At 54.8% G+C, this 26329-nt stretch overlaps 1 protein-coding gene across 1 annotated transcript; it reads left to right on the top strand.

The window, feature by feature from the left end:
• Positions 1-938: 938 nt before the first annotated feature.
• Positions 939-25470, top strand: ANO7 (anoctamin 7). Its single transcript, XM_084891423.1, has 23 exons — positions 939-1034; positions 1946-1979; positions 5452-5591; positions 6902-7009; positions 7661-7797; positions 8528-8585; positions 9309-9419; positions 10532-10697; positions 11189-11279; positions 11818-11914; positions 13015-13158; positions 13230-13367; positions 13963-14061; positions 14148-14250; positions 15184-15295; positions 15586-15640; positions 16901-16998; positions 18287-18432; positions 20057-20262; positions 20520-20662; positions 23326-23416; positions 23861-23980; positions 24107-25470. Exons 1-23 carry the CDS (start codon positions 942-944, stop codon positions 24176-24178), a joined length of 2562 nt encoding a protein of 853 aa, XP_084747549.1. The 5' UTR covers positions 939-941; the 3' UTR covers positions 24179-25470.
• The last annotated feature ends 859 nt before the right edge of the window (positions 25471-26329 follow it).

The raw sequence follows: 26329 nt of genomic DNA, 5'->3' as shown, positions 1-26329 counted from the left end.
TCTCCAGGGAGGCTGGCACCCCGAGATCTGGCACAGGGCTGGGCGTCCTGAGAAGGACCAGGTGCTCAGTGTGGCTTTGTGCAGGGCACCCCAACTCTAGGGAACTCAGTTTTCCACCGTCCAGTGAGCCCATCACAGAACAGGTGACTTTTGGCCTCTTGCTTGGGGCATCCTCTGTTCTGTCTCTGCTGAACAGAGCACCGAGGAGGCCCCTCCTCACTTGCTCACAACAGTAGGAACGCCCCACACCCGCACTGGCTCTGGGGCATCCGTAACCTGGCAGGGTCGGGAGGTGTGGACACCACGTCTGCCCCTCTGGCCTCAGTTTATCTGGACTAGATGAACTGTCCCCTATCCCCTCTGGCTTCCCGTGTCGCCTCCACCTACATAGCCTCCCACCTCAGTGACCCTGGTGATGCCACTCAGGGCCACACTGGTTCTGCTGGTGTGAACCACCAGCTCTGGCTCCACTCCAGTCCCCTTCCAGGCCACAGGGCTTCTCTCACTCTTTTCCCACTTTGTCAACCCATCAACTGGAGCCGTGGTGACTGTCCTCCCCACAAAGAGACCCAGAAGGGGAAAGAGGGGAGAACGCAGACTCAGCATGACCAGACCCAGGACCCCAAGGAGGAGCCAAGGTCCTGTCTCTCTCTGTTAAAGGGTATCTTCTGTCCCCCACAGGCGAACAAAAGGAAGAGGGTTACCCATGCTCCCAGCCCACATGCAGGGCTAAGGGGGAGGTGGGTACTCATCAGACAGACAGACAGGCAGCTCCCTCACCCAGTTCTGGGGTCTTCACGTGGTCCCTGGCCCTGCCTGCAACCCCTGGGCCCTGTTCTCACTTCTCAGGGGGTCTGAGGGCTGTGAGGTGGTGCAGCCACGTTTCATGTGCCCCTCTTTACTCTGGCACCCACCCTGGTCCTGGCGGGTGCAGGAGCGGAATGCTGCGGAGGCGGGCCCCAGAGGACAATACTGTCCTGATCGACATGGCCCTGGGGATGGAGAAGGCGGACTCTTACGGAAGCATCTCACAGGTAACTCTCCATCACCAGGGACTGGGGGACAGGAGGCCCAGCACAGCCTTCAGCTCCCCGCCCTGGGCTTCAGGCCATGGTCTAAGGTGGATACTGGAGGGTCTCTGTGTCCCACTCCACGCCCGGAATAGACACAGAGACTCTGGGGACAATGGCCTGCGCTGGCCCTGAGCCCCTGGGGTGGATGCTTCCTGGAGACCCAAGCCCTCACCTGTTGTATGGGCCTCTAGTGTCCCCACACTGCCTGGGAAGAGAGGGGTGTCACAGTTAGGTCACTGCCTGCCTCACTGACTCTGAGAGATGTGTGGAACCTCCTGGGATGGTAAAATGAGGCCACTCAGGTATAAGAGGGGGCAGGGTCAGATCCCATTAGCATGGAGGGGAGAGAGGGAGACATAGGGCTCCCATTCCTGGCCCTGGGGTCGGGGGGGAGGCACATACACCCTGAGTGAGGCTGTTGGGAGAATTCCTGGTCCTCCTGGGCTTCATGTCTGCCTCCAGGTGCTACCCATCCCCTTCCCCGCCAGCTGAGAGCAGACACAGGGACCCCTTCCTGCTGCCCCACTGTACAGTGTCTGGGGATGGGGAACCCAAGGCCTCATTCACTCAGAACAGGATTGCACCCTCTGGGCTCATGACCACCTCTGCCATCCACAGGGCCACTTACAGGACAGCCCAACTCCCCTCCAGCCCCTGGAGCCAGCAGGGTGGGCACCCTGGGTACTGGCCATGCTGCCTGCAAACTTGACTCTTGCCCACTGCACAGAGGCCAGGGGTCAGGAAGGACGGTGGGACTGCTCATCCTGGATGTGCCTCTGAGCCCCCTGCCCACACCCATTTGGCCTTCTGTGTTCCTGGGTGGTCTAGGGCTGGATGGGGTGTGTTCTCACCATGAGGTGCTTTCCTTCCAGCACGATGAACACCAGGCTGCCACTTGCAGGATCGGTGAGCCCTTCCCAGTTCTCCAGCTGTTCCTGTGTTGGTCCTGGGGGGTGGGAACACAGATGGGGCACCCCCATATGGTAGCAGAAGGACAGCAGGTCTGAATCACCATCCTCTGTGACGAGGCTGCCCCTCCCCACCCCAGCACTATCTCCTGAGCCAGCTCTGGTGCCAGTTGCTGTGCTGGGAAATGGGGTGAGGGCCCCATGGTAAGCAGAACACAGTCTGGGGCCACAGCAGAAAAGGGGGGTTCCTACTGAGGGGCTGGAGCTGAGAGAACTCTGGAGGGCAGAGGGGGCCCATCTCCCTCCTGCTCTGGCCTCAGGACAGCTTGGAGTCACCTCAGATTCTTTTTATTTTTTAATTGATTTTTAGAGAGAGAGGAAGGGCGAGGGAGAGAGAGAGAAATATCAATGTGAGAGCGGAACATTGATCAGCTGCCTCCTGCACATCCCCAATGGGGATCAAGCCCATAACCGGGATATGTGCCTGACTAGGAATCGTGCACAGGAACAATGCCCAAAAAACACCAACCAGGGCTCACCTCAGATTCTTACCTGTTGTGCCCCATAGCTTTTCCACCAAATCCTCACCTCCCCGCTCCCCCCGCCAACCCCCCCAATGCCTCCTGTCTGCCCCAAGCCACCATCATTTCTGAAAGGACTGCATCCCACTGGCCTCATCTACCTGACCCTGCCCTCCATGCAGCAATGATCATTGTTAATAGTAGATGCCCTCACCCCCCACCCACTTACAACAATGACAAAAACAGGAAATACCAAGTGTTGATAAGGATGCAGATACATTGGAATCCTGTGCACTGCTAATGGGAATGTGAAATGGTGCCGCCACTGTGGGGTACTGTATGGTGGCATCTCTATGTGACTCATGTTTGTAATTTCCAAATGACTCCTGATATTGAGGATCTCTTCATAGGCTTATTGGCCATTTGTATATCTTCTTTAGAGAAATGTCTTCAAAATCTTGGCCCATTTTAAAATTGGGTTACTTATCTCTTTATTAGGTTGTAAAGTTCTTTGTGTTCTGGATACAAGATCCTTATCAGATACACTATTTACATGTATATTTTCCTTCCATTCTGTGGGTTGCCTTTATACTTTCCTGCCAGTGTCCTTTGAAGCATATACCGTAGTTGTTCATTTTGACAAAGTCCATCTTATTAATATTCTCTTTTATTGCTGTGCTTTTGGTGTTGTACCTAAGAATCCAGATCATGAAGACTTATTTATCTCTATATTTTCTCCTGAGTCTTATCACTTTCATTATTTTTAAAATATGTTTTTATTGGTTTCAGAGAGGAAAGGAGAGGAAGAGATGGAACATCCATAATGAGAGAGAAGCACTGATTGGCTGCCTCCTGAACACCCTCTCCTGGGGATTGAGCCCATAACCCAGGCATGTGCCCTGACTGGGAATCGAACTGTGACCTCTGGTTCATGGGTCAACATTCAACCACTGAGCCATGCCAGCCAGGCCATTTTCATTCTTATTCTTAGTTCTGTTATCTTTATCTTATGATCTTATGAAAGACCAAATTCTTTCCTTAGGTGTATCTGTCAACTTGTGCTGGCGCCATTTGTTGAAATCATTGTTCTTTTCCCATTGAATTGTTGGGCCTTTTGTAAAAAAAATCGGCCATACATATATGGATTTATTTTCAGAATCTCAAATAGATTTTATTGAACTACATCTATATCTCTATCCTTATGCCAGTACCATAGTGTCTTGATTATCCTTACTTTGTAGTGAGTTCTAAAATTTAAAAACATGAGTAGTACCACTGTTCTTTTTAAAAAATATATATATGTTTTATTTGTTTGTTTGTTTGTTTTTAGAGAGAGGAAGGGAGAGGGAGAAATAGAAACATCATTGATGAGAGAGAATCATTGATCAGCTGCCTCCTGCATGCCCTACACTGGGGATGAAGCCTACAACCAAGGCATGTGCTCTGACTGAGAGTCGAACTGTGACCACTTGGTTCATGGGTTGATGCTCAACCACTGAGCAATACTGGTGAGGCCAACTCTGTTATTTTTCAATATTCTGGATCTCATGTGTTTCCACAAGATATTTTAAACTTGTCAATTTTGGGGAGCAAGGGTGGAGAAAGCCAGCTGTGTGTTTGATATGAATTAAGTGTGTAAGTCAGTTTGCTATCTTGGACAGGTTGTCTTCTTCACATGCAACTCATGCACAAGGGATTCTTCACATGTATTTAGCTCTTCTTCAATGTATCTCAATAGCATTAGGTAGTTCTCAATGTATAATTCTTACACATTTTAAAAATTTGTTCCTTTTTTTGGTGCTGCTGTATATGAATTGTTGTTGTAAATGGAATTATTTTTCTTGATTTCATTTTTGGCTTGTTTATTACTAATATATGGAAATATTGATTTTTTTAAATTTATTTTAGAGAGGAAGGGAGAGGGAGAGAGAGAGAAAAAAAAGTATAGATGTGAGAGAGAAACATTGATCAGTTGCCTCCAACATGCAACCAGACTGGAGATTGAACCCACAACCTGGGTATGTGTGCTGACCAGAAATCAAACCATGACAGTTCAGTGCATGGACCAAACAACTGAGCCACACTGCCCAGGGCTACAGTTGAAATTTATATGTTGATTTTGTATCTAACAACCTTCTCAAAACTGGTATTAGTTCTAATAGTTTCTGTAGTGGATTCCTTTGGAATATCTATATACAAGATAGATAAACGACCTCTGTACATAGGTCGTTTTACTTTCACATTTAACTGTTGATCCTTTGCAGTGTATTCATTCTTCTTGCTCATCTGCATTTCCATCTGAGTATCACCTTTGGCCCCAAGGACTTCCTCCTGTGTTTCCTGTAGAGCAGGTGTGCTGGACTTCATTTCCCAGGCTTTGATTGTTTGAGGATGTTTTCCTTTAGCCTCATCTCTGAAGAACATTTCTACAGAATAAGAACCTCAGTGTTCCGTATTTCCCCCAGCACTTTAAACATCCTATTCTATTGTCCTTTGGCTTCTTCCATGGTTTCTGTTGAGAAATTGGTTGCCCATACTCTTGTTGTTCCCTGAAATATAATGTTTTGATTTTTTTTTTTCCCCCTTTCTCTGTAGTGCACAGCAAAGACATGCTGTCCAAGGTTTTTCTAGCTGGAGTTTCTTTATCCTGCTTAGGGCTCACTGAGATTTTTTATTTTTGTATTGATTTCTTTTTTCATCAGATTTAAAAATTCTTGACCATTTTTCTTTAAAAAGTGCTTATTCTTACCCTCTCTCTCTCTCTCTGATTCTCAGATCATATGTGTTGGGCCCTTTGACCATGACCACATCCTCTTGTATAGAGGGATAGGCCAAGTGTCCAAGTGCTTGACTCCTACTTCCCACCCAGTACCCTGTGTACCCACAGGGAGACTGGCATCCCTGGGTTAGCCTGTCCTCCCTGCTTCTGCCCCTGTTGGTTCCCAGCAGACTTTGTCCTTGTTTGGGAGGAAGACCTGAGGCCGGGTCAGCAGCAGGACAGTGCCACTCAGGACAAGAGACGCACACACATGGCCTGGCGGGAGACCTTCCTGGAGAACCTTCGTACGGCTGGCCTGCAGGTGGACCAGGTACGGGGTTGGTTGTGGGCAGGGCCCTCGGCACTGCATCCACTAGGCTTGGGGCATGACAACAAATCAAGCCCAGAGTTGGACTGGATGGCCCTCCCCTCAGATAAAACATCAACCCATCGTAGCACACAAGCTCTCTCACAGAAGCCAGAGCCCTTCAGATTCACCAGAAAACTCAGGAGCCACCTTCTCCATTAGCCTGTCTCACCTCCAACATTAGGGCTTCTGTCTATGGGTGGGACATTTGTGTGCTTAAAGGTATGCATCAGGCCTTTCACAGGTATGATGTCAGTTACAAAAGTTGGTCCCACTTCAGTTGCGGGGAGTATGAGGAAGCAGGAAGGAGCTGTGTGGTACTGGTGTGCAGTGGGGGCAGGCAGGCAGTGAGGGGGGCTTGGAGCAGTGGGGATTGGAGTGCAGAACTCTGGTTCCATCTCATCAGTGACCCCATGCCGGGTCCCTCTGCATGTCTCCTACATTGTCTGACTTGCTTTCTAACCCCAAGAGCAGACTCTGCTGTCCAGTGTCTGTCTTCCCCAGCCCCAGAAGACTCAATCCTGAGCTTCATGCTAACCTCATTCTTGTGTGTCTTTACCATTTGAGCACATTTCATGTTGATAAACAGTACAGCTCTGTTTCTACTTGAACTTGGTGAGATGGAGCTGTGCTCAGTGGGACTCTTCCTGACGTCATGCCTGTGAGACCCGCCTGTGTCACGGGTGCAGTGGCGGCCAGGCCTCGGCCGAGCACCTGCTGGTGACTGCTGTGCTGAATTACTGCCTGCTTGGTCAGGGAGCAGGGCTGCTTGGGTCAGGGAGCAGGGCTGCTCGGGTCAGGGAGCAGGGCTGCTTGGGCAGTCCTCTGAGCTCAGGCCTTGGGAGGGTTTGCTCGTCACAGGGGTATGGCTGGCATTGGCCCTAATAGCTTGGTGTCCTCTGTCTGTCGCTGATTGCCTGATCTCCAGAGAGGGGCAGGCACCCTGTGCTTGGCTTTCAGAGGCGCTGTCACTTACCAAATAGGTTTAAAGCCATGGCTGGTTGGTTGTTAACATGGCTACAGAAACACCTGCCTTTTCCTAAACGTGTGAATGGACACACACACACACACGGGCACACCCCACACATGTATGCACACGTGTGTGTGCAGAAACAGTCACATGTATGCATGCATGCACACATATTGTGTACAAATATTTATCCACGTGTGCACCCACACACGCACACACTTGTGTGTACATGTGTACATGTATGCACTCTGCAAACATGTACACAGCACACACTCAGGCTCTGACAGAGCCCCGGTCCCCACAGCATCTTGTCCAGGATGAGCACAGCAGAGTGCACCACATCCTCCTCAGCGCCCCCTGGGCCGTGCTCTGCTACTACGCGGAAGACCTTCGCCTGAAGCTGCCCCTGCAGGTACCTGGAGTGCATGACATTCAGAGAAGGCCTGGAGGTCCCCCCAAGCCAGGGTTACTCATGACTGCACCCCATGTTCTGGGTGCAGTGTCCATTGCTGACAACCTGAGGCTCCCCATTTTGTCCTCAAAGGTCCCTTGTAGCTGCCATCACACTCCAGGAAGCCTTATTAGGCAGACAGGGTGGGGCGGTCAGACCCCACAACCATGGATGCTCTGGGGGGGAGGCGTGTGTGCAGCAACCATGGCCTAGTCTGACCACCTGAGCCCGCCTGCTCCTGACCCCCACCAGGCTGTCCATTGAGGACCACTGCAGGAGGGGGAGGGTAGACTGGGGACACAGTGTGAAGAGGCAGCGGTGACCTCCGGATGATGTGCCTGGGGGCTGCTCTGCCACCTACTCTGGCTCCCTTTGACCACGATGGCATTTGGTAGACAAAGGGACACGTGACTGTCTAATCCTCCCTGCCTTGAAGTCTGGGCCTCGGCTGGACCAGCTGAGCCCCCCAGCACCAGGCCTGAGACAGGAAGGGGCTTGCCCATTCCCTGGCTGAGCCCTTTCGCTGTTGCTCAGTTTGCAAGTCTACACACCTCATCCTGCCACGTGGCATGGTGCCCAGGGGTGGGAGGAACAAGCGATGATCCTTTGCAGGAGCTGCCCAATCAGGCCAGCAACTGGTCGGCCAGCCTGCTGCGGTGGCTGGGCATCCCCAACATCCTGCTGGAGGACGTGCCCAATGTGCCCCCCGAGTATTACTCCTGCCAGTTCAAAGTGAGCAAGCTGTCGAGGTAAGAGACGGTGGCCCTGCCGTGCCCGCGGGGCAGCTTCACACGGCGGCCAGGGCTGGGGGACACAGCCAGGGAAGCGTGCGTGAGAGGCCGAGTGACAGAGCTAAACCTCCCCGAGTTCCCAAACCTTCTCCTTTTTGGAGCTTTTTAACCAGGGAGCGTGAGTGGCGGCTGGGCCACTTCAGTCAGGTCAGGCAGGCTGTGCTGCGGACAAACGTTCCCCAAGCCCCAGTTGCTGGACACGCGGCCCATTTCCTACTCAATGACACGTCCACGGTGGGTGGCAGGGTCTGGAGGGCCTCCCCTCGCAAACGAGGCGGAAGATGGTCGTGGTCAGTCCACACTGGCTGCTGGTGGCACCTCTCCTGTGTGCGTGTCACAGGGCACACCTATGTGTGGTGCTCCGGCGCACAGGGAGGCCACGGGGCTCCTTGTGAGCCTGGGGCTCCCACACTGCCCTGCCCTCTGCCAACCACTGTCCCGGGTGGAGGATTTCTGTGACTTCTGGACAATGCTCTGTGACCTCCTGCCTCCAGAAAGGAAAAGACAATATTGGGACTTGATCCTGCGTGGGGAGGGGGGGTTGGAAAGGGGATGGTGGATGTTCCCCAGTGTGCAAGGAGAAAGCCTGAGCATGGTTAGTGTGTGTGTGTGTGTGTGTGTGTGTGTGGGTGTGAGTGTGTGTGTGTCTGCCTTTGTGAACTCTTCTGCACTTTTCACATGCCCACAGGTTCCTCAGGAGTGACAACCAGGACACCTTCTTCTCCTGTACCCACAGGCACCAGATCGTGAGTGGGGGTCCCCAAACCCTGACCCAGCTCAGAGGAGCCTGAGGTCTGGACACAGGAAAGCTCTGCTGTGATGGGAGCACTGAGGCCAGGGCTGGGGGCTGGAGACTTAGGGGTGCCCCCTCATTGAACTCAGTGCCCCCACGGGAGCCCCAGGGCTCAGAATGGATATCTGGTTATGGACTTGTGGGACAGACAGCCACGGCTACTGACCCAGGTGGGTGTGGGACCTGCTGGTCAGTGAGGAAGAGAGCCGAGGGTCAGAGTATCGAGCCTGAGAAGGGTGGGCTGAGCCAGGCCACTCCAGGGTCTGTGACAGGAAGAGGCTTTGGACAGGTCTGCCTAGGGCCGCCCCCTGCTAGCCACCAAAGAGGCAGAGCCCATGCCTGACACAGCTGTCCAACTGGAGGCTGGCCCTGCCCGGAGCAGGGTCCAGGGCTGGCTGTGCACTGTCAGGACCTGGGGTCAAATCCAAGCCTGACTCCTGTGCGCCCACAATTCTGGCCCAGGTCTTGTGATTGTACAGTGGAGAATGATCGTCCCCCCTCGGGGGTATGAGCCGGCAGCAGGAGGAAGATCTGGGCGCACAAAGTATTCTCTTCATTTGTCGCCAGAGGCTGTGGGGGACTGTCTGTGGGCTCAGCCCTGAGATGGGAGGGCCAGGATGTCCCTGCCCTGCCATCACATGACAGGCGACCAGTGCCCTCTCCCCACCACCCCCAGCTGTTTGAGATCCTGGCCAAGACCCCATACGGTGATGACAAGAAAGGTCTGTTTGGGATCGAGCAGCTGCTGTCCCAGGGCGTCTTCAGGGCAGCCTTCCCCCTGCACGAGGTGAGACCTGGGAGCTGGAGAGGCTGTGGTGGGGGTCTCGGACTCGGGCATGGGGCGAGTTCCTAGACCAGGGGGTCTTGCTGTCACCTGTGGGGGCAGCTGTTGCCAGGCAGGCAACTGCAATGTGACCAGGCCATGCTGCTGTTCAAGGCCCTCTCGGCACATGACACGCCCAACAGCCCCATCTTCATGGGGAAGACAGTGAGGTCCCCTGTGCTCCCCAAATCTGAGTAAACTGAACACAAAGGGGCGCTCACCATCGTCCTGACAAAATGTTCACTGTGGTCTGGAGGCTGTTTATGTCCTTCACCCCCGCAGCTGCCCACAAAACACCCGCACAGCTGCCCACCAAATCCAGAGCTGCAGGAAGGGGCAGCAGGGTGGAGGGCAGGGGCAGGCCTGCAGCTCTGTGTGAGGTACCGAAGGGCCACCTGAGGGAGGACACGCAGCGGAATGGCCAGCTCCACATTGGCTTGGGGCATCCCTCTTCCCACCTCTGGCCAGAGCACAGGACGCACAGCACATGGCACAGCGGCCTCGCTTGCCCGGTGCCCAGGGGACAGCACAGCCCCCGGCTGCAGAAGCCCACCCAGAGATGCCAGTCCATCCTGGACCACAGCTGCGGCTCCTCCTGGACGCAGACTGAGGGGTTCCCAGGAGGCCGAGGTGCCCAGCTCAGATGCCCCTCCCAGAGAGGCCTTCCTAGACTCCCCCCCAACCCCCCAGGACCCAAACATAACTCTGTCGTCCTCGAGCAGCAACCCTGCGTCCGGGACACCGGGCAGGTGGCCTTGCCCAGCGCTGAAGGCCCACACTTAGAATAGCACCGAAACCGGTTTGGCTCAGTGGATAGAGCATCGGCCTGCGGACTGAAAGGTCCCGGGTTCGATTCCGGTCAAGGGCAAGTACCTTGGTTGCGGGCACATCCCCAGTAGAGGGTGTGCAAGAGGCAACTGATTGATGATTCTCTCTCATCTATGTTTCTAACTCTCTATCCCTCTCTCTTCCTCTCTGTAAAAAAATCAATAAAAATATATATATAAAAAATAGAATAAGGCCCAGTAAGATGCTCAGACCAGCCTGAATCCCGCCCACTGGCTTCTGGTCCCCAGGGCCCCTTCACTACACCCCCTGAGAGCCAGTGGGCCCCTGGCCTCAACCAGCGGCAGGTCCTGTTCCAGCACTGGGCCCGCTGGGGCAAGTGGCACAAGTACCAGCCTCTGGACCACGTGCGCAGGTACTTCGGGGAGAAGGTGGCCCTCTACTTCGCCTGGCTGGGTAAGTTCCGCCCATTGCCCCTCAGGGCCTCCTGGGCCCCCGACTTCGGTCTTCAGGGTAATAATCTCCAAAAGGGGAGCAAGCACAGGGGCTGGGCTGCCAGCATGCTGATCCCTCCTAGGCCAACACAGCCACTGGCCCAGGACGCTCTTAACACCCCCGCGAAGGGCTGGGAACCCCCTCCTGCAGGTGGGCCTCCCCACTTCAGCTGCCAGACCCCGCCCATGAAGCCCAGTCATGTGGTGGGGGCTGCACAGCCCAGGACAGAGGTTAGGACAAAGGGGCTGGGGGGTGGGGGGACCTCTGAGGACCATCTCCCCAACAACTGCCTCCCACATGGCCTCAAACTCTGCTGGTTGGATGTGGGTCTCTGGGGGACAACTGTGTCTGTGCAGACCCCCGCCTGGCACTCAGCCCAGCGCTGGGTGCACAGGCCCATCATGGTTGCTGACAGCTGGCTCCTGGGGCCCCTACCTGGCTCCCCTCTGCAGGGTTCTACACAGGCTGGCTCCTGCCAGCGGCCGTGGTGGGCACGCTGGTATTCCTGGTGGGCTGTTTCATGGTATTCTCAGACACACCCACGTAAGTGCCCTCTCCCCTCAGCTCCCAGGCCTCACCCTGTGTCTCCGGGGAAGGGGGAGGGGGGCACTCGCCCTGTGCAGAGCTGGGGATGGAGGTGACCTTGAACACCTCCCTGCCTTCATGGATGTCAGAGGGCCCAATGGATCTGGCTGGAAGGATGACAGGTAGATAGGAGTGCTCCAGAATGACCGTCGGACAGGTGTGGCCTCAGGCTGACGCAGGTGGACAGGTGTGTTCCCACACTGATAGGTGTGCCCTAGAATGACACACGTCGTAGACAGGTGTGTTTCCAGACTAATTGTGTTGGTGCCCTTGTTTCTTGGAATAGTGTACGCTTTTCTTTTAATAAACAAAAGACGGGGCTTGAATTTTGCTTTATTATGGAGGTGAAATTGCAAAAAGTTATCTCAAAAATGATGGTTGCATACATTTTAAAGAAACGCTGGACCTGGCCAGGGCAGTGGCGGGAGGAAGAGGGCAGGGGGCAGACCTGGTGGGAAGGGGGCCCCAGGCTCCAGCACCCGCTTCCACTCTGAAGGCAGGAGCTGTGCAGCAGCGCCGATAGCTTCCAGATGTGCCCACTCTGTCTCACCTGCCCCTTCTGGCTGCTCTCCAGCACCTGCGCCCTAGCCCAGGTACGGGGAAGGTGGGCGAAGGGAGGAAGAGAGCTCCGTCTGCACCTGCCGTGGGGTTGTGACTGGTGCCCCCCTTGGCGGAGTGCCTGCGACAGTCGGTGGCCATAGGTGGGCCCTTGCTGTTATTGCTGCTATTGTCTGTCACTGACCAAGGTGAGCCACGGGGCCCCACAGCTGAGCAGAGCCCCCAGCCTGAGAGGTGGGGGCAGGTAGCTCCTTGGAGTCCCTGCGCCCAGTGGCCCCCACAGCAGCCCAGCACACTGCGGGTGCGGTAGCTCTTCTCGGTGGCCTCACCTGCATCCCCCACACACCGGGCTTGGTGCTCTTGGTGCACTGCTGGGCCCCAGACCAGACACACCTTTGACACACACCTCGGCATCCGTCTGTACCGTTTCCTAGGGCAGCTCCAACAAACTCCTGTTCTTGAAACAACACGAATTATTTTCCCTCAGCTCAGAGGCCAGAAGTCCAAACTCCGGGTGTTAGCAAGGCTGCCTCCTCCGGGGGACTGTTCCCTGCCTTGTTCCTACTTCTGGTGGCTGCACCATCCCAATTTCCGCCTCCATGTTCATGTGGCCTTTCCCTGCGGGCACGTGTGTCTATCCCCCTTCCCTTCTGTCATAAGGATTTGTCGCAGGGCCCAAGGGCCCCTAAACCGGGGTACTTTCATGTAGAGACCTCCACCTTAATCACACATACACAGGCCCTTGTTCCAAATAAGCTTATCTCCTTAGGTTCCAGGGGGGGAGCCACAATCCAACCCCCTACAGTCCACCCTCTGGCCCCCCAAACTTCAGGTTCGCCCCATGTGCAAAGTACACATCCCCAAAGTTCTAAACTCATCACAGCGTTAACTCTAAGTCCGAAAAGCTCCCAAATATCAACAGCTCAGGAAGTGCAGAATCCCACCTACATCTCCTAAGGCGCTATGGGGGAGACTCAGGTGTGGCCCTCCTGGAGCAACATCCCACTTGCCTGCTGCCCCACACCGGGAAACAAGCCACCTGCTTCTAAAATACGACCCATTGCTCAAGGGGGGAAACTGAGGCACAGAGGGGCCAGCAGCAGGAGCGAGTGTGAGCCCCGCGCCCCGCCCGCAGGCCGGCCGGCTCTTCGACCACGGCGGCACCGTCTTCTTCAGCGTGTTCATGGCGCTGTGGGCCGTGCTGCTCCTGGAGTACTGGAAGCGGAAGAACGCCACGCTGGCCTACCGCTGGGGCTGCTTCGACTACGAGGACATCGAGGTGGGTCGGTCCCCAGACCGTGGCCACCGCACTGCCCACGAGGCCGCCACTGAGCACTGGCTCCCTTCCAGGAGAGGCCACGGCCCCAGTTTGCCGCCTCGGCCCCCACGACAGCCCTGAACCCCATCACCGGCAAGGAGGAACCCTACTTCTCCAGGAGGAGCCGCGCGCGTCGCATGCTGGCCAGCTCCGTGCTGGTGCTGATGATGGTGAGGGTCCCGCCACCCTCCCCTCCCCATCACGCCCCTCCCTCCTGAGCTGCTCGGGGCAGCTGTGACCCCTCCTCCTCCTGGGACCCACGAGGCACTTGCTGCCGCAGAAAGGCCCTCGCCAAGCTCAGGGCCAGGCCAGGGGGTCTGGGCTGTAAGCTGTGAGTGTGTGTGGGCGGGGGCTCCCGGAATGTTTCCCGTAGATGTGGGCTTGGGGCATCCTTCAAGCATGGGGGGATCCCGGCAGGGGGAGGTCCTCCAGCCAAAGGGGCTTCCTGGCTTGACCCTCCCTTCCCATCTCCTTCCAGGATGGCAGGAATTCCCAAGTTCTGGCCGGTGGAAGAGCAGGGTGGGGGGGTTGGGTGGTTGATTCTCAGCACTTGGGACCAAGAACAACGCACCGTGGCTCCCTTGACACCCAGATATCGCCCACCTGTAATTCTAAGTGGCCTCCCAGGCCCCATCCTGCCTTCCTGTGCCTCTAACACCCACTGAAGAAGCACGGAGCACAGCCAGGCCTATAGGTGGGGCGGTGGCCTGAGGGCGCTGGAGTCCCGGGCCTCGGCATGGGGGCTCACGCACTCGGTCCCCACAGGTGGCCGTGGTGGTCATAGGCCTCATGTCCATCATCCTGTACCGCGCCATCATGGCCATCCTGGTGTCCAGGTTGAACAACACCCTCCTGGCAGCCTGGGTGAGCCTCCACTGCCTGCTCCTGCTGGGTGGGGGGTGGCTTGGGACCTCCCCCAGCGCCAGCTCTGATCCACCACCTGCCGCCAGGCTTCTCACATCGCCAGCCTCTCGGGCTCCGTGGTGAACCTGTTCTTCATCCTTGTCCTCTCCAAGGTCTATGTGGCTTTGGCCCACATCCTGACAAGATGGGGTGAGTGGCCCAGGCTGAGCGCACACTCAGGGCCATCCCAGCCCTGCTGCCCGAGTCGGAACACACTTCCTTGCAGATCACAGGGTCCTCAAAGTCTGAATTAGCACAGATGGGATGTGAGACGCACCCCCGACTATGCACAGTGCCTGGGGGTGGAGACAAGAGGGTCCTCTAGGGCACCCAGGCCTTGCCCTGCATCTGGGGTGCCCTTACCCCACCTCCACCCCGCGCACAGGACCGTTCGAAGCGGAGCTCCCCTGGGGCAGGCTGCCCAGCCCGGGCCTCCCTGTGTGCCCCTGCTTTCTCAGTGTCTGAGAGAAAACTACCTCTGTCAGAGTAACCTCCTTCCTTCTCCCCCTCTGCCCACCCCACTGCCTACCTCTCCCCCACTTTCTTTACTCTCCCATCTCCTAAAGACAAACACCAGTGAACCAATTCATTCCTTCCACACATTGCCTGTTAGCAGCCCTGGTCCAGGGGTGGGACAGAGAGCTCAGTGTCCCCCTGGGGGGAGCTTTGGGTGGGCAGGTGTCCCAGGGAGCCCCCACAGTGTTCCTGCAACAGCAGGGCCATGTGCACCCCGTTTCTGGCCTCAGGTATCCCCTCCAATTCTCCTTTTATGCCCGACCTCTGTCTCAGCAACGGCTTTCCAGGCACGGTCACCCCAGCCTCAGACTGTCACTCCGCTCGGCCTCTGGCTACTCTCTGTGCCCTGCCATTTCACCCTCAGCACTGCTGTGGTCTAGTCACCTGCCAGCTCTTCCTCTACCAACGTAGCGTTTTTAGAGGGTTTGGGAATTAGAACTTGAGGAAAGCTGCACTTTGCCCCCTTCCTGAGTGAATGTCTGTCCGATGCGGCTTCCCTCACTCCCTGCGTGGGTGAGGTGGCTCCAGGGCTGGGCTGTGGGGGACTGAGCCAGCCTCTCTGCCCAGAAATGCACCGGACACAGACCCAGTTCGAGGACGCCTTCACCCTCAAGGTGTTCATCTTCCAGTTCGTCAACTTCTATTCCTCGCCCATCTACATCGCCTTCTTCAAGGGCAGGTCAGTGCCGCTTCCCCTGGCCTCACCTCACCCTGGGCCCTGCTCCTGCACTGCCTCAACCCATGTGGCCCCAGAGGCTCAGGGAGGGTGGGCATGACAGTCCAGGAGGCCTGGTGGGGACAGCGGCTGTCCTGGCTCAGGACCTCAGAGCAAAGCTGGGCTCCAGGTTCACCTGGAGGTTCCTGCAGGTCCGGTGTGTGCAGCAAGGGAGATAGTGTGTGTGTGTGGGGGGGGAGGGGCAGCTGATGGCACCTCCTCACTTGCGGCCTCTGGACCTCCATTTCCTCTAGGTTTGTGGGGTACCCGGGCAACTACCACACTTTGTTGGGGGTTCGCAACGAGGAGGTAAGTGTGCAGGGACTGACACCCACAGGTCCTGCCCCCTAACCTCCATCAGAATGTTAGTCTGCAGGGATTCTTTCTGACCCCCGCCCCTCACAGTCACAACTGCCCCGGGACCCCCACAGCAGGCTCCTCCTAGCATTCTGACTCCCACCTGGAACAGCGCCCACAAAACACCGTCGTGTCCTCACGTGTCACTCTTTTCCCACTCTGACCTGATGCGCAAGTCACAGGTCAGGCCAGAGCGGGGAAAGGCTGACACTCTCACTGCCCAAAGCTCCGCTGGGAACACAGGCTGGTGACTCTCAAGGCGCAGAGCCCACTGTGGGCGCCTGGGCTTGCCCCTGCCCACCCCTCAGAGACACTGAAGAAAGCCCCTGATGTCCCCTTGCCGAGGGCACACCTGGGTGGAGCTGGGACAGTGACAGGTGGTCTCTGAGCCAGGGCAGCCGGGCTCCAGCTGCTCCGCTGAGTACCTCACCTGGAGGACCCTCTCCTCTCTGACCCAAGGGCTCCCTCCTTTCCAGGGGTCTGGGCTGTGACCCAACCCACTGCTTGCAAAGGGGCCAACCCCGAGGAATACTCCATTTTCTCCTGATAGGGGAGGGGCTTTTCAGGGACTGGGCAGCTGGGACCCCAACTCACGGGGCTTTTGGTCATCCGGGGGAAAGTTCCCAGCTCACACTGGCTTCACAGAAACAGAGTTCCTTTCCGTTGGCTCCTCTAATGATGCTGGCCAGGCCCCGGGGGCTCAGGTGCGGCTGGGTGCAGGCGTCTGAACAATGCTGCCTGCTTCCCTAGCACTGGCTTTGTGCTCGGTCAGGTTCTCCCAACCTCTGGGGGAGCCAACATCCCAACAGCACAGGCCTACGCCCTCTTGCTTGCTACCCCTGTGCAAGTATGCTGTCTCAGGAGCCCCCCCTAAAAGCCCTGGGTGCACCTCTCCCTGGCTGGGATTGCTGAGGCTACATAGTGGGTCCTCCCTGGAGCCACAGGGCCAGCATCAGCCTCACGCCATGTGGGTCTCCAAAGGAAAACTGGGGTGCCATGCAGCAGTGGGCCTGGTCATTCGCATGCACTGTCCAGCAGGTGGACCTTGGGGAGGCAGTGGGGACTTGGGTGAGGTCTGGGGGTGGGTCTGTGCAACCCATGGCACGTGTGAAGAGGAGGAGGGACATGGCAAGGGCCACCTTTCAGGGTTAGAGGAGGATGGTTGGGGAGGGGACCCCCTCCCCTGCACTAACCTGGAGCTTGGCTGTGCAGTGTGCGGCAGGAGGCTGTCTCATCGAGCTGGCACAGGAGCTCCTGGTCATCATGGTGGGCAAGCAAATCATCAATAACGTGCAGGAGATTCTCGTCCCGTGAGTCCCCCACTTGCCCTGGGCAGCATCCAGGGGCCCTGGGACTGGGACTGTCTGGGGCAGTAGCCCCAGCCCAGTCCCAACCGGGAAAAGAGGTGGAGGGAAGCCGGGGGGGGGCCCTCCTGGACCTGGCAATTGCACCTGCAGGGGAGAGGAGGGTCCGCCCTGCCATCTGCCCCAGGGGCTCTGTGACACCCGCACCCTCTGGTTGCTGTGTCAGCACATTGAGTTCTTTGGTCCTGGCCAGCTTTCTTGAGGGAGGAGGCCCATCCTTTCTGTAGCCTCTGTGGCCAAGACACTCTGCAGCACCCCCTGCCAAGGCAGCACCAGAGGGGGCATCCAGGGGAGGCCCCCAGCCTCAGGTTCCCTGCCACTAGGGTCCTTTCTCCCCAGTGCCACCTCCACTGGCATCACTGTGGCTCCCATCCAAGCACTGGGACACCCTCCCAGGCAAGAGCCCTTGCAATGACTGCCCAAGGCTGGACCCAATCTGGACATCTTGCCATCTCTCCTGCACACCTGATCTCCCACAGACAGCATGGACTCCCCTGGGCCCCTCGAACCGTAGCTATGGGACCTTGGCCAACCCATGCCTCTCTTTGGGTGCAGTCAGTTCTATCAGCTGAATTCCAGGAAATCATGAGTTTGGGGTGTGGGGTGTAGTTGGTGCCTGTAGGCGCTGGATGAGGGCTGACAAAGCCACATACACCTATTCCCCTGCCTATGACAAAGTAACAAGCACACATGCCCCCATTCACACAGTGATTTCCTCATCTGCTCACTTCCACCTTGACGTACCTCTGGCACCTCTTTGCATGTCCCAGGAGGAATCCATCCTCCCCAAAGCTTCCATGAACAATGGGGTACTACAGGGAAGCTGGGGGAGGGGCTACCCCCCATAAGGAGGCAGATACTCTTTTTTTTTTTTTTAATATATTTTATTGATTTTTTACAGAGAGGAAGAGAGAGGAATAGAGAGTTAGAAACATCGATGAGAGAGAGTCATCGATCAGCTGCCTCTTGCACACCCTCCACTGGGGATGTGCCTGCAACCAAGGTATATGCCCTTGACCGGAATTGAACCTGGGACCTTTCAGTCCGCAGGCGGACACTCTATCCACTGAGCCAAACCAGTTTCGGCAGGAGGCAGATACTCTTGAGGGTTTGGTAAGGCCTGGCCAGCCTGCTGTGCTGGTCCCAGGGTCCAGACCTCCCCCTGCTGCCTTCAAACTGCAGAGCAAGCAGCGGGAGGAGCAAAAGCTATTTCCCTGGGTGTTTCCACTTCTAGGAAGCTCAAGGGCTGGTGGCTGAAGTTCCGGCTTCGCTCCAAGAAGAGGAAGGTGGCGGCTTCAGCCGCTGCCAGCCAGACGCCCTGGGAGGCAGACTACGAGCTCCTGCCCTGTGAGGGCCTATTTGATGAGTACCTCAAAATGGGTAGGTGCCCCTGGGGGCCTCCAGCCTCAACATTCCTCTGTCTCCCTTGAAACATGATGTGGGTGGGGACAGAGGGTCCCTAGTGTAGCCAAGCCTACAAAGGATCCAGAAAGGACTTGTGGGGATCTCAGTGGGGAGTACCCAAGAAGGGCAGGCTGAAGATGGGAAAGGACAGCACCCTGGGCACAGAGGTTTGCAAAGAGGACTGGGGGCAGTTGATGGGGCTCTCCTGGAGTGGCCTTAATCCCCCAATCCCAGTAGGCATCTGCTTGAGCCTCCTGTAGGAGCTAGGGAGGAAGCTGGGTGCTCAGGAGACCAGGCACTAGGGGTGGGGTCAACTGCCCCTGGGAGTAAGGCTGCCCCTGGGAGGCGACAGACCTCAGGTCCCCTGACCAATGGAATCTCCCATATGGGAGTTGATTCCAGAACTTTTCTTTCTTTTTTTTTTTTTTTAATACCGTATATATTTTTTTTATTAATTTCAGAGAGGAAGGGAGAAGGAGAAAAACATCAATGATGAGAATCATTGATTGGCTGCCTCCTGCACGCCCCCTACTGGGGATTGAGCCTGCAACCCAGGAATATGCCCTTGTCCGGATTCGAACCCAGGACCCCTCAGACCACAGACTGACGCTATATCCACTGAGCCAAACCAGCTAGGGCCATAACTTTTCTTGATGTCCACATTCTTTCCTAGACCCTCAACTGTGCCCTGGCCAGGGGTGGCCCGTGGTTGTACTCATTCCCTGCACTGTGTGGTGCACTTTTTGGGGACAGGATGTTTGTCCCAGCAGCCCAAGGTCTTACTCTGAGATCATGGCCACATGTAATGGAAAGTGTTGCATCTGGTCAACACATCGCTGAACTCCCTGGCAGCCAAAGCAAAAGGGGTGATAGTAGTTGCATTGGTCCCTCATAAGAGGGAGCAGACAGTTCATATGCTTTTTCATGATAATGTGTGAGTGGGGTTGACTTATGTGGCCCTAGGCCAGTGTTTCCCAACCTTCTCTCATGATGAGAATCACCTGGTGGAGTTGTTAAAACACAGATTCCTGAATCCCAACTAAGAAGTGCTAAACTAGAATTTTTGAGAACATATAGGTAAAATTGCATACCTAACTTAGTGCTCTGTATATAAAATCTGTCTTAGAGCACTAGTTAAGTATACAATTTTACCTATATGTTCCCAAAAATTCTAGTTTAGCACTTCTTAGTTGGGATTCAGGAATCTGTGTTTTAACAACTCCACCAGGTGATTCTCATCATGAGAGAAGGTTGGGAAACACTGCCCTAGGCCACTGGACAGCAGGCGATGGGACCAAAGCTCTTCTTAGTATTTTGCAGAGGAACCAGCTGCTCCCTGAGAGGGGTAAATGGAGAAGGCAGGCCTAAAATCTCCCTTTCCTGCCAGAAGCCCACAGGGCAGGCCAAGCCGAGGAGGAGAGAGAATCCCAGACCTCAGGGAGCCCCAGGAGACCCATGCCCCTCGGACAGTTCTGTGGAGCAGTAGGGGCAGTCAGGGAGGCTTCCTGGGAGCAGGGGCCCTGGTGCTAAGCCTAGGAAATGAATCATAGCAGAAGCAGGCGAGCGGGCACAGGGCCTGCGGTGACACCTGTGCCCACAGTGCTGCAGTTCGGCTTCGTCACCATCTTCGTGGCCGCCTGCCCGCTGGCGCCGCTCTTCGCGCTGCTCAACAACTGGGTGGAGATCCGTCTGGACGCGCGCAAGTTCGTGTGCGAGCGCCGGCGCCCAGTGGCCCAGCGCGCGCAGGGTGTGGGCATCTGGTTCCCCATCCTGACTGGCATGGCGCACCTGGCGGTCATCAGCAATGTGAGCGCTAGGTGGGGGGAGGTAAGGGAGGTATGGGGCGGGGCTCCATGGGGCGGGGCTACGAGGGGCGGGGCTACATCTGGGTGGGGCTCCATGGGGGCGGGCTCCGCGGGGCGGGGCTTCTCGGGGGCGGGGCTCCTCGGGGACAGTGCTTCTCGGGGCGGGGCTCTATGGGGCGGGGCTCTATGGGGCGGGGCTCCTCAGGGCGGGGCTCCGCGGGCTGAGTGGGTTCGGTTCACATGACTGCTGGCGCCCAGGCGGTGCTGCTGGCCTTCTCCTCCGAGTTCCTGCCGCGCACCTATTACCGCTGGACCCGCGCCGGTGACCTGCGCGGCTTCGTCAACTTCACACTGGCGCGCGCCCCGCCGGCCTTCACCGCCGCGCACAACCGCACGTGCAGGTGAGGCCGCCAGGTGAGGGGCGGGCAGCACAGGGCTGAGGGCTGGCTGGAAGGGGAGGTCCCTAGGTTTGGAGGCCAAGCCTGAGGACCGGGCGACCAGAGAGCAGATGGGCCCCGAGCCCTGCGCTTCCTCCTTAAACAAGCCACCGGCTGTAGGACTCCGGGGGCACAGGGTGGGGACTGAGTGCCCATCCTCCTCATCCCCCCGGGGAGAGAGCTGGGGGTCTGGGGCGGTTATAGGTGGCACTCCAACAACCCCGGGTTGAATTTTTGGGAAATCTGAGTATATGACCCTTACAGTTGAACGTCGTGTTGTTCAAGGGTCAACTTATAGTTCCCTTAAAAAAAAAATTATATATATATATATATATATATATATATATATATATATATATATATATATATATATATATAAAATTGATTTCAGAGAGAAGGAAGAGGAAGACAGAGAGATAGAAACATCAGTTATGAGAAAGAATCATTGGTTGACTGCCTCCTGTACCTTTCTCCACTGGGGGTTGAGCCGGCACCGCTGGCACGTGCCCTTGTCCAGAATAGAACCCAGGACCCTTCAGTCTGCAGGCCACTGCTCTACCACTGAGTCAAACCAGCTAGGGCTATAGTTCTCTTTTTTCTAGGTCATTTTCAGTCAATTTTGGTAGTTTTGTTTTGTTTTTACAGAAAACTCAGCTAAGCTTTAAAAGTGACACAGCCCTGTGACTTACTTATTTTATAACTGGAAGTTTGTACCTCTTAATCCCCTTCATCTGTTTTACCCATCCTCCCACCCTCCTCTCCTTTGGTAGTTTGTTCTCTTACTCTGAGTCTGTTTTTGTTTTGTTTGTTTTGTTCTTTAGATCCCACAAATAAGTAAAATCATATGGTATTTGTCTTTCTCTGTCTGACTTATTTCACTTAGCATAATACCCTTAGATCCATCCATACAAAATCTGTTTGCTACTTAAAAACAAAGGTCGTTGCCTAACCAGTGTGGCTCAGTGGTTAAGTGTTGACCTATGAACCAAGAAGTCATGGTTCAAATCCTGGTCAGGGCACATGCCCAGATTGTAGGTTCAATTCCTGGTGTGGGGCATATAGTAGGCAGCCCATCAATGATTCCCTCTCATCATTAATGTTTCTCTCTCCCTCTCCTTTCCTCTCTGAAATTAATTTTATGTATATATATATATATTTTTTTAATGTAATTGATTCTGATTTAATTACTTGGAGGGCAGACAACCTGAAGAGTTGATATGTAAATCTCTCCCATTGTTGAGGCTTCGTCATGATCTGGTCACAATGGGTTTTGCATATATTTCAGGTGAACTTGAAAATATATTTTTTCACTGTCAATTTTGGAGCAAGTTTCTTTATATACTAATAGGCCAGACTTCTTCATTTTATTGTTCAGATTTTCATCTTCCCCCCTTTCCCTTGCTTATTCTATCAGATACTAACAGAGATGAATTAAAGCCTTTCAGTTTTTTCAGGTTTTGCTTTATGTATTTTGAGTTTCTTAGTTGCATACAAGTTCATGTTTGTTTTTTTAAAAATATATTTTATTGATTTTTCACAGAGAGGAAGTGAGAGGGATAGAGAACTAGAAATGTCGATGAGAGAGAATCATCGACCAGCTGCCTCTTGCACACCCCCTACTGGGGATGTGCCCGCAACCAAGGTACATGCCCTTGACCGGAATCGAACCCGGGACCTTTCAGTCCGCAGGCCGACGCTCTATCCACTGAACCAAACCGGTGCCGGACAAGTTCATGTTTGTCATCTCTTTTTAGTGGATACTTTCTCCATTTATTATTATTTTTCTTTGCTTTTTTTTTTTTTTTAAACATGTTTTCATTGATGTTAGAGAGAGAGGAAGGAAGAGGGAGACATAGAAACCTTAACAAGAGATGAGAAACATCATTGATAGGCTGTCTCCTGCATGCCCCCCTGCTGGGGACTGAGCCTGCAACCTGGGCATATGCCCTGAGCAGGAACCAAGCCAGCAATCTCTTGACGTATGGGTCAGTGCTCAACCACTGAGCAATACCAGCTGGGCTTTCTCCATTTATTCTTTTTGCTTTTTATTCCTCTTCTACTTCCTGTTGAATTAGTGTTCTGTATTTTTTTTTTCTCTTTACACTCATTTGGAACTGATTCTGTATATTTTTTATTATTTTAGGGACTACCCTTAAATTTTTAGCATACAATCTTAATTATACATTTTTCTAACAAATCCTGAAGGAATTTATTTTTGTCTCATTTCCTTGTGTGTGACGAGGATCTTCATGTGCTTTACCACAACCTATTGAGCACCCATCAGTTCACCTTATTGTTCTACAGTTTTAAGTTTACTATTAAAAACACGCAGAAACAGTTTTAGTCATTTGTTAATCACATCTGTTTGGAGTATTAACTTATGTGGCTACAGTAGTGGGCCCAGGTTAGCCTAGTGGGGGAACGGGATAACCCAGTTCCTCCTTCCTTTTGGGAGCATAACAGTAAGAGCTAAACATATGTCAGAGAACACTGCTTGAGCGTATTTCCCTCTTCAGGCACCCTCCATGGTACGTGTGCCCAGACTTTTAGCATCAGGGAGGCCAAAGGTGGAGATGCCGAAGAGTCATCTGCCCTGGTCCCCACACTGAGTCCCGTATTTCCTGCAGGTATCGGGCATTCAGGGAAGACGATGGGCATTATTCCGGGACTTACTGGAACCTTCTGGCTATCCGCCTGGCCTTTGTCATTGTGTTTGAGGTAGCTGGGGCCCTCTGTTGACTTCCCACTCTTGGCCATAGCATGATTCCCCTACCCTCTTGCTTTGCCTAATCGCACCATGTGGTTTGGGGGTGGTGTGTCCAAAGGAATAGAGCCCTGGTCTTACCACTCTGTCACTATGGTGGAATCACAGTTCCTCTCTGCATTGTTTTCCCATCTGCAAAAGGGAGCATCCCTGCCTAGCCTGTCACTGGGCTGTGTGGACATCAGGATGCTCTGGGCACCGTGTAGTGTCCCAGGGAAGCTCCCCGGGGCCCGAGAAGCAGGGGTTGGTCTCTGGGGCCATGACATTGCTGCATTTCAGTTCACCCACACCTGGGAAGCAGGTGTCCACAGCTGAGCCCATGAAGGCCACTCTGGGCACTTGTTTTACCATTGGGTAGGGCGCCCTCCCTCACTGCTGGTCCTGTCCCCTGATGCCAGCATGTGGTGTTCTACATCGGCTGGGTTCTCAACCTCCTGGTACCTGACATCCCTGAGTCTGTGCAGATCAAGGTGAAGCGGGAGTACTACCTGGCCAAGCAGGCGCTGGCTGAGAACGAGGTGAGCCCTCACCCACAGCCCTCATGCACCCATTGTGGAGCGGCCCCAGCCAGGTACTTGCTACCAAGTTGGCCGGGGTGCAGTCAGTTTAATCACACTCTCTTCGACCACCCCTCCTGGACACAGGCTCTCTTGGGGACGAATGGAGCCAAGGACAACCAGCCCTCAGCCTCAGGAGAGTCTGGGCTCACAGCCTAGGCAACCAGAAGCCAGCTGGGCCTCGCCAGTCCCTTCCCACTGAGGTCACAGGAATCATGTTGGAGGCTGCGGGGCCTGGAATCAGACCCACCTGGAGTGCAGAGGACTCATGCCTTGGAGATGTAGCCTCCACTGGCCACCTCTTTGGAGTACCCAAAGCCAGGCGACTATAGCAGGGGAACCTGGTGGGCTGGGGCATGTTTCCACCATCTCCCTCCCAGCCCCACAAGCCAGTATCCTCTCCTCATGCTCCCCCAGGGGCAGAATGGCTTCACCTCTGAGACTAGCTCCCCTCCCTGTCACCCCCACCCACCTCTGAGCACACTGCTTACTCTCCTACATCTTTACTCAGAGCTGTGGCCTTTCCAGGCTTCAACCCTCCACTTCGTGCCATCCTGGGCCCCTGTACCCACGGCCCCCTCTGCCTTTCCCTGCTCACTTCCTACTTGCCCTTCAGCCCTCACATGACTCATCTGCCAATCCAGGCAGTGGACTCTGGGTCCTGTGTCCTCTCTAGTGTTTTGATCCTGCTGTCCTTGGAAGATGAAGTGACCCCTCTCCAGGCCCACCTGTTTACAGAGTCCTGTCTGCCCCCCAGCACCCTATGTTCCAGGTCACAACCCCTCACCCACTTTCTCCACTCCCCATTCCTAGCCAAGGGCTCTTGATTCTGTCACCATTTCTTGAACATGGTGCCCTCTTTCACTCCCAGTCACTGTCAGTGGGCTCTTAGGCTAAAAAGCTGTACTGCCCACCTCCCTACCAGACTACAGCCTGAGGCTGGGGAAGGTTTGGAGGAAGATTCAGTTTTATTTCCTGACCCGTGAAACTCTGGAGTTTCCTGTATGATTACACATGATCATCTCCAAAGTTGGGAGCACCATAGTCCATACAGTTGGACCTTGTCCTGACCAGCTTGTGAACCCCCTTCCATTAACTCAGTAACCGTTGTGCCCATGCGTGACTCCACCACGGGATGCTTTCCTTTGCTGTGCATCCCTGCTGCGTGTGTGTGTGTGTGTGTGTGTGTTTTCTCCACCTGTACCTTATAATTCATGCTGGAATAAATCTCCGGAAATACTATGCACACCACTGACTTCCTCAGGGTAAACTTCTAGATGTACAAACTTCCTCCCAGAAGGGCCGATCGATAGCTCTCTAAATAGCATTCTTGCAAATGTGGCATTAAAAAGCCACTGCTCAGCCGAAACCGGTTTGGCTCAGTGGTAGAGCGTCGGCCTGTGGACTGAAGGGTCCCGGGTTCGATTCCGGTCAAGGGCATGTACCTTGGTTGCAGGCATATCCCCGGTAGGGGGTGTGCAAGAGGCAGCTGGTAGACGTTTCTAGCTCTCTCTCTCTCTCTCTCTCTGTAAAAAAATCAATAAAATATATTAAAAAAAAAAAAAAAAGCCACCGCTCAGGCAGCACTGTGTGCACTGCACCGCAGTGTTCCCAATGAGGTGAGCAAAGATGCCATTGGCACTGCTTTTGGGCATCACTCATTCATCCACTTTGAGAAAAGGGACCGTCCTTTGAGCAGCAGAGCCACCCAGTGGTGAGGCCGCATGGTTTCACTGTGCAGTGTCCTCACATCCACAAGTACTTTCTTCCCATGGTTTCTTTATTGCTTTCTCAAACTTTGTAATTTTAAATTTATTGAACATAAGAAAATGCTTGAGTTGTAACTCAGGTTTTCTTGAACACACACATTATAGTCAGCATGTCAATCAAGACAGCCTATCATTGGCTTGATGCCTGGCCATAGACCCTTCCACCGAGTGGCCACCACCTTGGCCTCTAATGCAGTGGACCCCAGTCTGACCCGAGCTTCAGGGGTGGTGCGTAACGGGCCCACCCTATAGCTCTGACCCTCGATGCCTGGCCTCCCACATGTGATAGGTGGTTCCTCTGCCAAGTCCCCACCACTACCCAACTGCAGCCAGTCCTGGGATCACCTCATTTTGCTGATGATCATTCAGGCAGAATCCTGAGCTGAGTGAAGTAGCAAGGTACTGCTTCACAGCAGGTGAGGGAAGGTCAGGAGCCCAGGGACAGGCAGCCACCCAGCTGTGACCACTGCTGGCCTCCCACCATGGCCCCTGAAGGGCCGTTGGTTAATGTGGTGTTTAGAACTATATGCCAGCTGGGAGA

Source organism: Pipistrellus hanaki (genome assembly GCF_964339955.1).
Source record: "Pipistrellus hanaki genome assembly, chromosome: 8".
Classification (NCBI taxonomy): Eukaryota; Metazoa; Chordata; class Mammalia; order Chiroptera; family Vespertilionidae; genus Pipistrellus; species Pipistrellus hanaki.
Note: the sequence above shows the minus strand (reverse complement) of the source record. Positions and strands in the feature narration are given on the sequence as shown.

Bases quoted from the DNA above. Each gene is read 5' to 3' on its own strand.
- ANO7 (XM_084891423.1), top strand. From the start codon at position 942: ATGCTGCGGAGGCGGGCCCCAGAGGACAATACTGTCCTGATCGACATG. The intron at 13,368-13,962 runs GTGAGGGTCCCG...CGGTCCCCACAG, and splicing joins CCGTGCTGGTGCTGATGATG to GTGGCCGTGGTGGTCATAGG. The intron at 23,417-23,860 runs GTAGCTGGGGCC...CCCTGATGCCAG, and splicing joins CCTTTGTCATTGTGTTTGAG to CATGTGGTGTTCTACATCGG.